This window comes from Mustela nigripes, chromosome 6, assembly GCF_022355385.1.
Source record: "Mustela nigripes isolate SB6536 chromosome 6, MUSNIG.SB6536, whole genome shotgun sequence".
In the NCBI taxonomy this organism is placed as follows: Eukaryota; Metazoa; Chordata; class Mammalia; order Carnivora; family Mustelidae; genus Mustela; species Mustela nigripes.
This window is the reverse complement of record NC_081562.1, coordinates 142322353-142336033: the sequence shown is the minus strand read 5'-3', so window position 1 is coordinate 142336033 and position 13681 is coordinate 142322353. Positions and strand designations below refer to the sequence as shown.

The following is a 13681-nucleotide window of genomic DNA, read 5'->3' as shown; positions in this document are numbered from 1 at the left end:
CTCCCTCTGGGAGGGCTCACTCACAGGCACAGCTAACTGCTTATCTGAGTTGCATGCAATGTAAAATAAAAGGTCAGCGAGAATGGGTTCTACTGTCCATCTATTTCCCAAATGAGATTTGACCTAAATAGCCCCTAAAGTTTTAAGAATCTAAGTAAGATTACAGATTTTTATCTCTGTGTGTCTTAAAGTACACGTCCATGTTGTCTCTATCTTACAAACACATTATTGACACAAAAATCACGAAAAAGAAGGCAGCAACATATAGTACCTCTTCCTATAATGGGAGTCATAGAGGATGTATGTGTTCATCACATCTTCTTAATGTCATTAAAACCTCTGCAGGGTTTAACAGGAAACCGGGACATTAGTAGGGAGTAAGTGGCCTTGGTCCTTCTTACTTCCCTTTTAGCCCAAGGTTTTACTTATGTGCATTTAATGTTTCAACATTCATTGGTTTTGAATGTGATTTTACAACTGCCTTTAGGTGGGGACGGTGGAACAGACTTCACACTCCCCTTTTGGGACATCCATTCTGTACTCTCCCGGGGTGGAGGGGGAGACAACCTTGAAGGCGAAGATGTAGTTTCCCGAGGGTACCTGGTGAGAATCCCTGTTTGCACCCACTCCAGTCATCTAGAGAATGGCTGTGGTCATTGGGAAGGCACTCACCAGGGTGACAATGGCACATTCGGCCGTCAGCTGAGCAGCACTGAACAGTGTCCGAACAAACCGGTAAATCTGCTTCTGCTCTGGGTTGTGTTTATCATAATCTGGTGGCACTTCGGATTTCTGGGGAAGGAAATGTTTTCAGATGACTGGCCACCCAATAAAAACAGAAGAGAAATAATTAAACACTATCAGAAGGAAGAGATTACCGAAAGAGGGTGAAGGTTTTCATCAAAAATATCTAAGAGCATCCTTCCATCTGGGTCCCTGGTGGGGAAAATAAGAGAAAATGGAGTTTACTTTCTGCAAGAATGTCACTCAAAATAAAATAAAAATACATTTTGATTTAACGTATTTCAAAAAACTAAAGTCAATGTTAGATGTCAGAGATGCTACTGGTTATCCACAAATAATCTCTCTTGTGTACAATATTTAATCATTTCTGTTTAAAGACTATGAAATGAAGGTTATAAACCATATTTAGCTGAATTAACCTAAGCAAAAAAAAAAAATCTAGATTTTCATTTTCTGAGTTTTCAAATGAACCAAATCTATGCAAGTGACAAACTTCTTTAAACATCTTGCTTCTCAACAAAGGCTAATGGATATACTTAAACCATCACTATACGGTAGCTGAAAGGAAAGAAGTTCAAGGGTAAAAATGAACATTCAGTTTGCCCTGGAAATTAATTTGAACTTTTCACAACATTTAACTTAAACACTTCATTAAGAGTTTCATGATTTTATACTGAAAAACAAGAGGTAATGTGTAGAAAAGCTTAACTCAGTAGTCCATACATCTCTAAAAGAATGGCTGGTTGTTACAAGGCCAGTAAATGCCATCAAAAGTGGTGACTTGCACTGGATGCACAGTGCCTTGACTTGGGCGCCACAGAGACCACAGCACCTCACTGCGCCGGCTCCTCCTTCATCTGTTCTGTCATCTGACTTCTACCAGAGAGAAGGTTTCTACTACATTAAAATAGTTTACATCTAAATTTACACCGAAGTTCCTTCTCATTTAAAACTATAAACATTTTTTCTCGTGTTGAAGTAGCACATAGTAAATTTTTAAAATAGTAGTTTATAAAAGAAAGACTGTTTAAGCAAATTATACAGAAACTCAAGAGTGAAAAGGAAGCTGGGCATTATCAAGAAGGTTTGCTGTGTTCTGCTGGCTTCAAACACGAACACCCATTTGGTTCCCTCTGACTGAGCTGCTAGCAGTTCAGCACTTACCTGGGAAGTTTTGGTAAATTAAACTAATTCTAGAAATTCCATGACAACACGAGTAAAGAATACAAAGGCTGAAGCAACTAGAACATAAGAGGAAAAAAATAGGAGAAACAATATAGGAGATAATGTGTAATGTTTTTAGCACAAAATTAATCATCCACATACCTGTTTTTGATGTGGTAATATATTGCGAGAGCTACACTGTAAAATAAAATGCAGGGTTCAATGTTTTGTAAGCATATTCAAAATGTTATATATTATCTTTCTGACCATAAATATATAAACTGAAGTAAAAGTCAAACAATTCAACTGAATAGTCCCATTTAATTCAGAACACTAATCAAGAAATCACACTCTCCAAAGGAAGTCAATCTTGTACTCATTCCCTCCAACTATTAAATCTTTTCCAGGAACACAAAAACTTCAAGAGGTATTTAGAAACAAATTCTCTTTCTACTTGAAATTTTAAGCTTTCTTCACTTGTAAAATGCTGGCACTTTGTAAAATCAAATACCATTGGAAATTTCCAACTTAGTACCTCCTAATTTAGAAAAACTATAGTTTCTTTATAACTACCTAAAAATGTGAGTATCACCCACAGTGGTTTGCTGGGGTTTTTTTCCTTTTAAATCAATAACCTCTTGGCAATCCACCTAACTTACTCATTCACTTACTGAAATAGAACTATAACTCTCCCCCCCCCCCCCGATATTATTTTTAGATTTTATTTATTTATTTATTTATTTATTTGTCAGAGAGACGGCAACAGCACAGAGAGCTGCAGGGAGAACAGGCAGAGCCGGGAGAGGGAGAAGCAGGCTCTCTGCTGAGTAGGGAGTCCGATGTAGAACTCAATCCCAGGACCCTGGGATCATGACCTGAGCCAAAGGCAGACGCTTAACCAACTGAGCCACCCAGGAATCCCTATAACTCTTACTTTAACAATACCTTAAAATTTTATTTTACATTTTAAAAGATGTGAATTTAATGAAGATACTCCCCTCCCCTGAATATTTTTTTCCAAATAATGGTTTACTGATTTTAAAAATGTGTTATATTCATATTGTAGAACTTCTGGAAAATATAGAAGGTATATTAAAAAAAAAAAAGTAAACCATCTGCCTAAAGATGACTACTGTTAGCTTGAGATATATAGGTATAGGTATGTATTCCTATTTGGGGCACTTGGGTGGCTCAGTTGGTAAAGCGTCTGCATTCAGCTTGGGTCATGATCCCAGGGTCCTGGGATCAAGTCCCAAATGGGGTTCCCTGCTCAGCAGAGAGCCTGCTTCTCCCTCTCCCTGCCAGTCTGCCTACTTGTGCTCTCTCTCTCTGTGTCAAATAAATAAAATCCTTAAAAGGAAAAAAAGATAACTATTCTTATCTATAAATGATATGTATAAACAGGTTTGCATACTACTTTTTCCTATTAATATTTTTCTTGCCATTAAAATATGTTTTAAAAACATGACTTTAAATGGCTGCTTACAGTCCACTGTATAGCTGCTGAATAACTACTGCCCTGCTACTCAACACTTGTGCCTGGTATTTTGCAATTATAATTAACACCATATTGATACCTTCATAGATAAGTACTTGTGCAACCCCGGGACCATATTATTTCCATAAGGAAACACTCTGTAATTGAAATGATCTAATCTGAAGTCATTAATAATTGTAAGGCTCCCCACATACACTGCCACCAATTTTTGCAGAAAAAGAATGCTGGTTTACTTCCCCACCAGTGTCTGCTGCGACCTCATCCTTGCTGACACTTACCTTGACTATTTTGAAAAACGGTTCTCTAACCAGAGAGGTAAAGAAGTGCGCTTGTTTTCAGTGTGAGTTCCTATGACCACCTATTAAGTTAGCAGGGTTACTCATGTTAACTGGCCTATATATTTTTTTAATTTCCTCTTCTGTAAGTTGTCTAAATCATTCCACTACTTTTGTTTTACTTCAAAATTTACTGAGGAAAACAGAATTTATGCTTAGGCTTCTAAGAATTTCACTAACTGGCTGCATCAGACTGTGCTCTGGGTACTCAGAGCACAGAAACCACCATCCAGGGCACAGAATGCAGGTGGAGGGTTCAATCCAAAACATATCCGCTTACTCAGTGTTGGACTCCAAACAGCTCAAAGGCTCCCTATGACTTCCTATGACAATGACAAGAAACTTCTCATCTTCCAAGGCACTCTCTCTCTCTGGGCATATTCATTCATAGGATTTCAGCTAAGTGTTAAAAGTCCTCTTGAGCAAATGGCAATATATTCTCTTTCTCCTAACATCTGTAAGAGTGTCCAAGCTGACAAAGGAATTATAACTGGGGTGAAAGGGCTTCAGAATTAAAAAATAAAAATTATACAGTTTTCAAGCATATGTTAACAGCCCAGTAGTGAAAAACAGTAGATGTTATCAACTCTATTTCATAAGTGAGAAAAATTCAGGTTCAGACACTGGACACCAGGATTTCTGACTGGTACAGTGGTTTGGGGTCCTTTCGTGCTACCATGTTGCCTCTGGGAAAAGGGAAGAAATTGCTGTTTAATTCATTTAATAGTCATGCTGTGATGATAACTGTTTTCTAATCTAATGTCAGATTTAAACGGATGTTTCATACGACTGGATGTGGTGTAGTGACTAGTTTAATCACTTTAATTGATTGAGGAAGAAAATGGTTCTTGCCTCCTCTATAAGGGAGCATGACACAGGAAAAGTATTTCTGGATAGGGAGAACAAACTGGGTTTAAAACCTGGCTGCTTCATTTATTAGAGTTCATTTACCTCCCAGAGCCTACATTTCCTTACCTACAAAATTAGGACAATTCAACATATATTACAGAGCTATTATAACCAAATTAAATATATAAAAGTGTTATTTCAACCAAAATTCTAAAACAAAATTCATTATCATTATAGTTGTTACCCTAGCACAATTTCAACTCAAGAGGTGTTTTTGCTTCTGCAAATGGAGTGAAATCTTCAGGGCCTCAAGGTCACTATCTTCTGAATCTCCTAAGCCAAAAGCAAAACTGGACGTCATCATGGCCTTAGATCTTCAGGAAAAAGAGAGCCACAATGTAGGACAGTTTCCACTCGAGATGATATCCCCAAAAGTAGGAAAGCCAAGCTCAGAATTCACATACAGCACAGCTCCATGGGCCAGTTTAGTTGGTCATCATGAAAGGAGTAATTGTGGGAAGCACGGGGCAGTCAGCTGAAAATCAATCCCACACTTTGGGCTTTGGAGGCCTGGTCAGTTCTGCTACATCCTCAGAAAATGGTGAGATCTCACCAAAGATGGGCTGGGGTCAAACCAGAGGTATATTTGGACCAAAGGGTTTGCTCAACTGTGTTTGCCACATGGTTGGGAATAAAGAAATGCTATTTTCCTGATGAAGAAAACAAAACATTTGTGGCTGTTGGCCTTGTACTTATCCTCTGACCTAGAGCTCAATCAGCAAAGCGCATGACAATCCTGAAACCTCTGAAGACCAAGAGATGGTGGGTTCCGGCAACAAAGAGGAGGTGCAGGGGGTGCAGGCATGCGGGCAAGCAGCTGCTCTCCAACCTTCAGAGGCCAAGGACCATGGGTGATTTGGCCGCTATTGTGCATGGGGCTCCACTGGCCCTAGACCTTTTTCACTCATCATCATTCCTATGCCTGTTATAGGATTTTGGAAGGGAAGATGGAGGTCGGCTGCAGAGGCATGGGGGTTGGTTAGCAAATGCTAAATTCATACCACACAGCTGTTGGCATTTAGGGGAAAGATGGGAAACTCAAGTTCTCAAAAAAGAAATTATGCCTCTGAGAAGAATAAGCACAGAATACCCAAACTTGTTACATTTAAAACTTTTCGTTCACTGTTAGAACAGCACTTGACCCCCATGCATTCCTCAACTAGAATTTGAAAATATGTTTGTTCCTTTGGCAGCCCACATTTTAAAGAAGGGTTTTCTTTTAAAAAATTAAGTTAGAAATTGATGGTTAGAAGTCAGAGGATTTTCTCAAAGAAACAAGGTCATACTTGGTTTTCAGGAAGTAAGTTCAGCCCACAGATGCTCACCATGTCCATAATGAAGCTCAAGAGTTTTAATGGTTTTGGTATTTTTAATGTCCCAGGAAAGGGGACCGAGAAAAGAACTTAGATTTAGGGAAAACATAAAAAGGAAAACAGGAGTTTCCTTTAGTTAGGTGTCGGGTTAAGTTCCAGGCAGAGTTCCAGAATAGGAGGGCATTCGGGTTTAGCTTCTTTCTACCCTGCTTTTTGACACGACTCCTTCCGAGTATCCCTCTCCCCTTACACCATCAAAGACGTGGCTAACATTCAGCCAGGCCTGTTAACACCCACGTCTTCTACTCTTCTGCTCCTTGACTACAACACAGCCAAGTGGGATGCAGGCACTTACAGGGAAGGATTTTGATGGTACTACCTCGGTTAGGGTCCACCCTAGTCCCAGGTCCAAAATACAAATAAATGAACTACTGACTGAAGGGATTTCAGGTGATGCAAAGAACATGTCTTCTGGATCAGGGAAGTCACAGTATCTACACTAAATGTTTTGTTTCAACAGTCTACTCTTTAACTGGGCCAGCTTTTAGCTCTCCTTTCTCCATATATTAACCTATAATTTAAAAGTTTCGAGTGAACTTTGGTGGGGGAGGGGAGAGCAATTGTCCACTTACATTAGGAGTTCTCAAACTTGGCTGACTACTAGAATCTCCTAGGGAGGGTATTAAAAATCCAGACACCAGATCTGCCCAGATCTGCAGGGCAAGACATCAAACATCAGCTTACTTCCCAGTTCCCAGAGGACTCCAAGGTGTAACCAGGGCTTCGAACCACTGATTTGCACAGCAGCACATTTATAACTTAGGTGACACTGACATATCCAAGTGTTAGCCAGTTTTCCCACGAGGCTCCTAAGTGTCTATGTCACAACCAGTGGTCATTTTCAGTTATCCAGGGGGAAGTACTGAACAACTGAGTTGGATCCATGTGTAAATCCCAAGAGCTCTCACTGGCCCTGAAAGTGAAGGTGCCCTCTGCTCCACCTGGCCTCCCCTCCCGTTGAAGAGGATCCCAGGATTAGAGAGGTTGGCAGCTTTCATTCCAGGCTCTCTGGAACTTGTGTGGACGCCAACAGCTACATGGTACATAGATCCTCAGGGCTTTCCGCTCCTCTCCACGATCACTAATGATTTACTCTAGAAAATACTCCCAAGAAGTGCTGCACTTCTTATTTCCTGGCAGTAAACCGTGCCCCAAAGGCTATGACCTGCAAACCACTTCCCAGCCACAAACATGGACTGTTTGGGTTTATGCCTACTCACCATTTATCATGCCCTAAAATGCCAAGGTAATAAGGGAAGAAGCTGCATTTCTATTTAGATCTTAGAAAACATGCAACCCTTGAGGACAGAAGGCAGCCTCCCTCCAAGTGGCCCCATCTTCCAGCACCTGGAGTGGCTGCTGTCTGCAGAAGACTGACACAGTCCCTGCTGCCTGACTGAGGTTGTGATTTATTGTTACATATGGCCACACTCAGAATAGGGCTTCTAAGCCTGAAAACATGGCCCACTGAAATGAAAGAATACCTCTTATTTAGAAATTTAAACACTTACATCATACACTAACTTGGCCTGTTGTTAAATGTGTAATTTCTTAAACACATATAGAATAAAATACCCCAGGTTTTCTGCAGTTGAAATGATGACCACAGACCCCCAGCACATCAGGTTTTCTGCGATCTCTGTCAAAGGCCATTATTATCACAATGCTAATGGGGGAACATTACAAGAAAAAAGTGTTTCGTCCCTCTTACCTTCCATTTTAAAATAAGGAAACGGAAGCCTGAAAGGGAAAGGATTTTATCCAAAGACTCCCCTTTCCCCTTAAACTCCTCTTTAAAACAAGATTTCAAAGAGAAGTGTCTTACCCAAACCCTCCCTGTTGCTAAAGAGCCAAGATCAGGACTCAGATTTCTCAACTCTGGGCAAATACACTTTCACTGTCAGGCCTGCTTTCTACTGTAGCCCTGAGTCTTAAATGGGACCGCAAAAGCCCCTCTTTATTTCAAAGGTAAAATGTTAGTAGAGTTATTCCAGGATGGCTTTAATAAAAAGTGGGGAGGCAGAAATCAAATACATGTTCTCATCTACATTTAAAATAATTTTTAAATCTGGTCTTTTATGCAAATGGTAATATACACAAATATTTTGGACACCCCACATTTTAACTACCAAAATCACTTTTTAAACAGATATCCTCAATAGTCAAAGGCCTGTCCTCCAGCCCAGTCTTACCACTTCTAGACCCCACAACCAACCAGTTAGCTGTCAGGTTAAGGAACAGAAAAAAGCATTCAGTCAAGCAAAAATGTGTATACCCACCATTTAATTGTATACTTGAGGTTTGGTTGACTGACTGTGCTATCATCTAGGAAAATAGTGGAGCAGGAGCTGTATTTCCTCGCTATTTGTCCTGGAGGATGCTAGAAAACAATGGCAACAAGACAGGACAATTAAATGGGACTCACAATTCTTCCAAGAAACATCATTCCCTTAAACTTGATATCAGACCACAGAAGGAAAATGTTTTAGCAAGAAATATCAATACCACCATCAAGAACAGTACAAAAACACTTTCTTTGTACAGTGAAATCCCTTGTTCTTCTACATGTAAAAGTCACCACCACCATTGCTAGTCCCAAACCTCCTTCACTAGGAGAACAGTACTCTCTTACAAGCAAGCACCGATGAATGTGTTGCAAAATCCACAAAAATCACCTAACCCTGAGGCCCGTGTGAAACAATCAGTACACTGCTCATTACATCAGTGAAAGTGCCTAATCAAGGCAGCATCCTGGTTTTATGCATCAAGATCAAGGCAAAGACCCATTGATACCCATTTTCTTTATTCCTGAGTGCGGCTGATTTGGAGGTCATGGAAAATGCAACCAATGTAAATTTAGATCTTCTGGTTTATCAGCTTGACTTCAGGAGGTGAAGTTATAAAGAAAAAAGTATTTCTTGTTAGGGGTGAAACATATTTTAAAGAAGATTATTGGACACTTTTGAAAATACAACCAATGGATGGCCTTCAGGTAGTGTCTGTTCCAACTTATGACTGGTTCTTTCACAAATGTATAAACTTTGAGCTCTTTGAAGCACCTCAGCACTGAAAACTACTTCTGAAACATACTGGTAAAGAAAAGAGAATTTAAATTATACACTGATGATATTCTAATTGAATACTAAGTAGATTTTTGCCAATATGTGGGCGATGTGATTAGTAGACATTACTCCAGATAGTTCTTATTCAAAAGCAAGTTAGGGGGGAAAAAAATCGAATCACCCAAACAAGTTTCCATTTGCCTGGTGCTGTGTTGACAGCCTAAGAGGCATTTTCAGCAACTGATGCAAATAATCCCTTTAGTGCTAGTAAAACTGCCTGCCTCGAGTGCCCACCCGCAACAAATTCCCGTGTCCACACTTGACAAATGTAAAGGAAGCCTCAAAGCTAATCACAGATCAAATGAAAATTTACTTCATTTTTAATAAAGTTTCCTCTGTAATAAAATTATGAAAATATGCAATAGCCTGAGAAATGTAAAACCCATGTATAAACAGAATCTCCCCTCAAAACTAAATAAATGGCAGGCAAGTCGCTATTTCAAGTATCCAGTTCATCAGATCACAGCTAGAGGGCACTGCACTACTGAAACATTATAGCCTTCCCTAGCACTGGTTTATAAATAGCATGTGGGTCAGAAGGAAATAACCAAAGTCAGGAAGGAAATTCAGTTCTCAGGCTTTCCTTCTTAAGCTTACACCCTTTTGTGCCTGGGTAAGAAAAGGGCACAAAGAAAACTCGCAAAGTTGAAGTTACAGTTTGAATGTCAATTTTATGATGGCATTTTCACATCTATCAAATTACAACATTCTCATTACAGTAATCCAAAGGCACTAAAAATAATTTTTTCTCTTCTTAACCTCTTATAGCAATCATATTTAAGTCACATAAAACACATCAAAAACTCAGAACATAAGACAGCTATTAATACAGGCAGCAAGCTTTTAAAGGTCTTAGGAAATTTTTCCTCACCGGTTTAAAATCTACTACAAAACAAAATCTCAACAGGTATTCCATTTAACACAAAAATTCTGTAATCAACTGGTATGTTAATGAATTTTTAGAGACACAGGATAACTTTAGATACAACCCCAACAATGAAGCAAAAGTACAATGAGAATTCACTTCTGTTTCGTGTGGTTTCAACTATTCCTTCTGACACATATTTCTCAGGATTAAAACGTGATGGGAACTGCAAAGAGTAAGTAGTTACTCTAAGAAAACTTGAGCACGGGTGTCAAGGAGAGGAGATGAGAGGCGCACGCAGGTGAACATAATCTACCCCCCTTCAATCTAGAAACTCCTGTGAGCCTGTTGGCAGGCACACCCCTGGCACACACAGTCCCTAAGGGTCAGAGGGTTCATTGGACAGGAGTCCCACAGAGCGCAACAGCCTCCTGGCACTCAGGGCTAGTGTGCAGAACCCTACAGTTTGCCAGGGGAACACCAACTAAGCTTTCAAACTCTGTAACAATGTCTAACTTGAAGACAAAGCCTCAGTATTGAGTTACCAAGAGATTTGCAGTTGCAGGATGCCTCATCACTCTGAAATACCATTTGGGTGTGAAGTCACTTGTTGAATGTCAGGACCACAAGATTCAGAGAACGTGTACTTCTCTGGATCCAAAACCCGTGTCACTAAAAAGCTCAAATTAAAAAAGCTCAAATAAATCCATGTCACTAAAAAAATCAAAGAATCCTGCAGCAGAAAAGCTCTGGACTCTGGGGTTGCTCTCCTGTTCTGGGTTCTGTTTTGAACTGTTCTGTGTAGCAGCAGGAAGGCTGAGCCAGCCCAGGCACCAGCACATGCTGATGCACGGCACCAGTGTGTGTCCAGCAACACAGACAGCGGGAAACATCGGCGATGCCTCTGAAACAACAGACACATGTACTTCACTGAAACGTGTGTTCTCATGTGTTCAGTATTTTGAATGAGCGCATGGTGCACCAGATATATGGTTCTCGGTTTCAGTATTATCTAACATAATACCACATTAATTTAGTCATCCCATGATTCTGAAAAGTCCATATGCTTGGACATGTGTATGTTTGGATATATGAAATCTTCCAATTAGGCTCCAGTCTTTGCTCATAAGTTACACAGCCATACGATGCCCTGGGGAAGAGCTGTCAAGAAGACAGGTGAATCAGACTCAGCCAGAACTCACGCCATGAGCTGGCGCGTCACTTAGCCTCCCTCTCTGCACTTCCACTTCCCTGTCTGTGAGACAGAGATGAAGATGCAGATCCTACCTCCCAGGGGCATAATGAGGAGGAAATGAGGTCATATTTATAATGTGCTCAGAACATGGCCAGTGCGTGAGAAGCATTACATCAGTCCCTGTTAAATAAGAACATTAAATATGTCCAGAAAAGTGATGGGAATGCTTTTTTGTGCTAATGTCTGTAACATACTAGAAATACACAGAACAAAATACCTAAGACAATGTTTTACTGGAAATGGAAGGGCACAACAGTTTCGTTGGCTGGCTCAGATAGATGGTACCAAGAAGGCCAGTCTTATTACAGTGACATTACAGTAGATACTGTATGTCAAGCATAAACTGTGTGGAGGGGGAGCAGAGAACAGTCCAATTAGTGAAAAGCCCAATTACGTACTGCAAGGAAATAAATGCTCTAAACTATTATTCAAAATATTTTCAGAAAATAAAAATTTTTATCTTTGTAATGTGTATATTTTACAAATTACAAATAGTGTATCTTTTACAAAGTAATAAATACGTGGCATAAAGCCTTAGAACTGGAGTGAAGATCATCTAGTCCACCTATTAACATAACGTCCACAGTATAAAATAACCTATTATTTACAGCCAGACCCACTAACACACAATTGTTGGACCGTGTATTTAAGAAGATTTTATTGAAGAGTTATCATGTGTCCCAAATAATGAGATCATTCCTTTCTGTGATTCCAATTAGATGTCTGTCAGATACAAAAATATGTAAATATACACTCACATATGCACACAGGCACACAAAATCCAAGTGCAGGACAAAGAAAAATGGGGTACAGGGATAAGACCACCACTGGACCCCAACTATCCCAACCCCCACCTTCCCAGGTCCTCTGTCAGCGCCTCCCTCTGAGCTCCCGCAGGCAGCATGCACTGCAAAGAACTGAGAGGCCATGAGGCAGTATCCGCTCACTTTACTCCTTCCTCCCTGCCAAACACCTACACGCACTGCCCTCCTCACCCCCAGTGGAAGACCTACCATTCTCCAGGCCAGGGCTAGTAAATGACTCCCACCTCTTCAAATTTTCTAGAACTTGGCTCACACTCCACATGCAACACCCATTCACAAAGACCCCCCAGCTGCTATTGCAATGAGGGCTTTCCAGCCTGAGTGCTCTCCTAGTGTCCTTCTATCTTTCTGGCTACCTAGTCCCTTTTTGTGGACTCCAATTCTCTCAACTCCCTGGAAGGTGATAGTCTTTTCTTCCCCCTGTACACTCTCTCCCCAGGGGGTCCTCCTGTAGCCCCATTAGTTCAACTTCCTTCTGCTCTCCTTTGAGTCCCAAATCTCTCTTCTTTGGCCCAACCCCTCTTCTGAGTTCTCCACCTAAATGTTCCTCATAGACACCTCAAATGACAAACGAATCTCTTTTTCCATTCAATTATAATGACTTAAAACCAGAAATCCACAAATATTCTTAAATATTTTATCTTTCCTTTGGTCTCCTTGCATTGATTCCACCTCCTAAATACATTTCAAAAGCATTTGCCTCTACATCCCTCCAGCCACTAACTGGTATATATGAATGGCCTCCATCACTTCTCACCCACATTACCATTGAAGCCATCCTGTCTCTAGGCTCATTCCTCTCCAACCAGTCTTCCTCTGATGTTGTGATCTTTCTACAAAGCAAATCAGATCATGTCCCCCTCCCTGCTTAAATGATTCGGAGATTCTCCATTGCAGGGAGGGGACATTTGTTGTCTCTTCATGTCCCCAGGTCACCACTCACTTCTTCCTTCCACATACACTACACTTAGATATAATTAAATGGTGACATGATGACAATAACAACAACAACTTTTATTTAATAGCCATTAAATAAAAGCCAGTAGTATTCTGGATACTTTACATGTGTCCATTTACAGCTCACAAACACCTAGCAAGGCAGGCAGGATTCTCATTTTACAGGTAAGTCAAAGGAGGTCAGAGAAATTAAGTAATGTTTCCAAGGTCAAATGTAAGACACCAGAATTCACATTTGTGAACAAATCTGCCTGACTCCAAAGTCCATGCTTTCCTACCAACACCAGAAAGGAGAGTGCCATGTATTAAGAAGCTGGCAAACAGGCAAACAAGCTTGGCGAACAGCCAAGGGCTCTTGCCATTGGACAGAGAAATAATAATGACACACTCAGGACAAACTGCTGTGAGACAGTGACTGGCAAAACAAAGGGGCCAAAGTCCTAGCTCTCTTGTGGTCCTGCTGGGAACTAATGTGTACGAGATACTCCAGTACAGGTGAAGCGAGAGTATGGCTGGAGTCTGAAAGCCTTGAGTTCAGGATGTAGCTCTGTCACTCATTAGTTATGTAAACTTGGGCAAGGTAGTTAAGTAGGATGATGACACGTCCTGGCTTCCTGGGGGACAGTCCGAGTTTG

The 13681-nt window shown here is 40.5% G+C and overlaps 1 protein-coding gene across 3 annotated transcripts in view; it reads right to left on the bottom strand.

The window, feature by feature from the left end:
* The window catches only part of CCNY (cyclin Y), a 232733-nt gene that overhangs the window by 36217 nt on the left and 182835 nt on the right, over positions 1-13681 (bottom strand). For all 3 annotated transcript variants that reach the window (XM_059404426.1, XM_059404425.1, XM_059404424.1), the window contains 4 exons: positions 8303-8403; positions 2071-2106; positions 879-936; positions 673-792 (listed from right to left, as the gene is read on the bottom strand). In XM_059404426.1, the coding sequence (XP_059260409.1) occupies positions 673-792; positions 879-936; positions 2071-2106; positions 8303-8403 (315 nt within the window). The remainder of the gene's footprint in view (positions 1-672; positions 793-878; positions 937-2070; positions 2107-8302; positions 8404-13681) is intronic.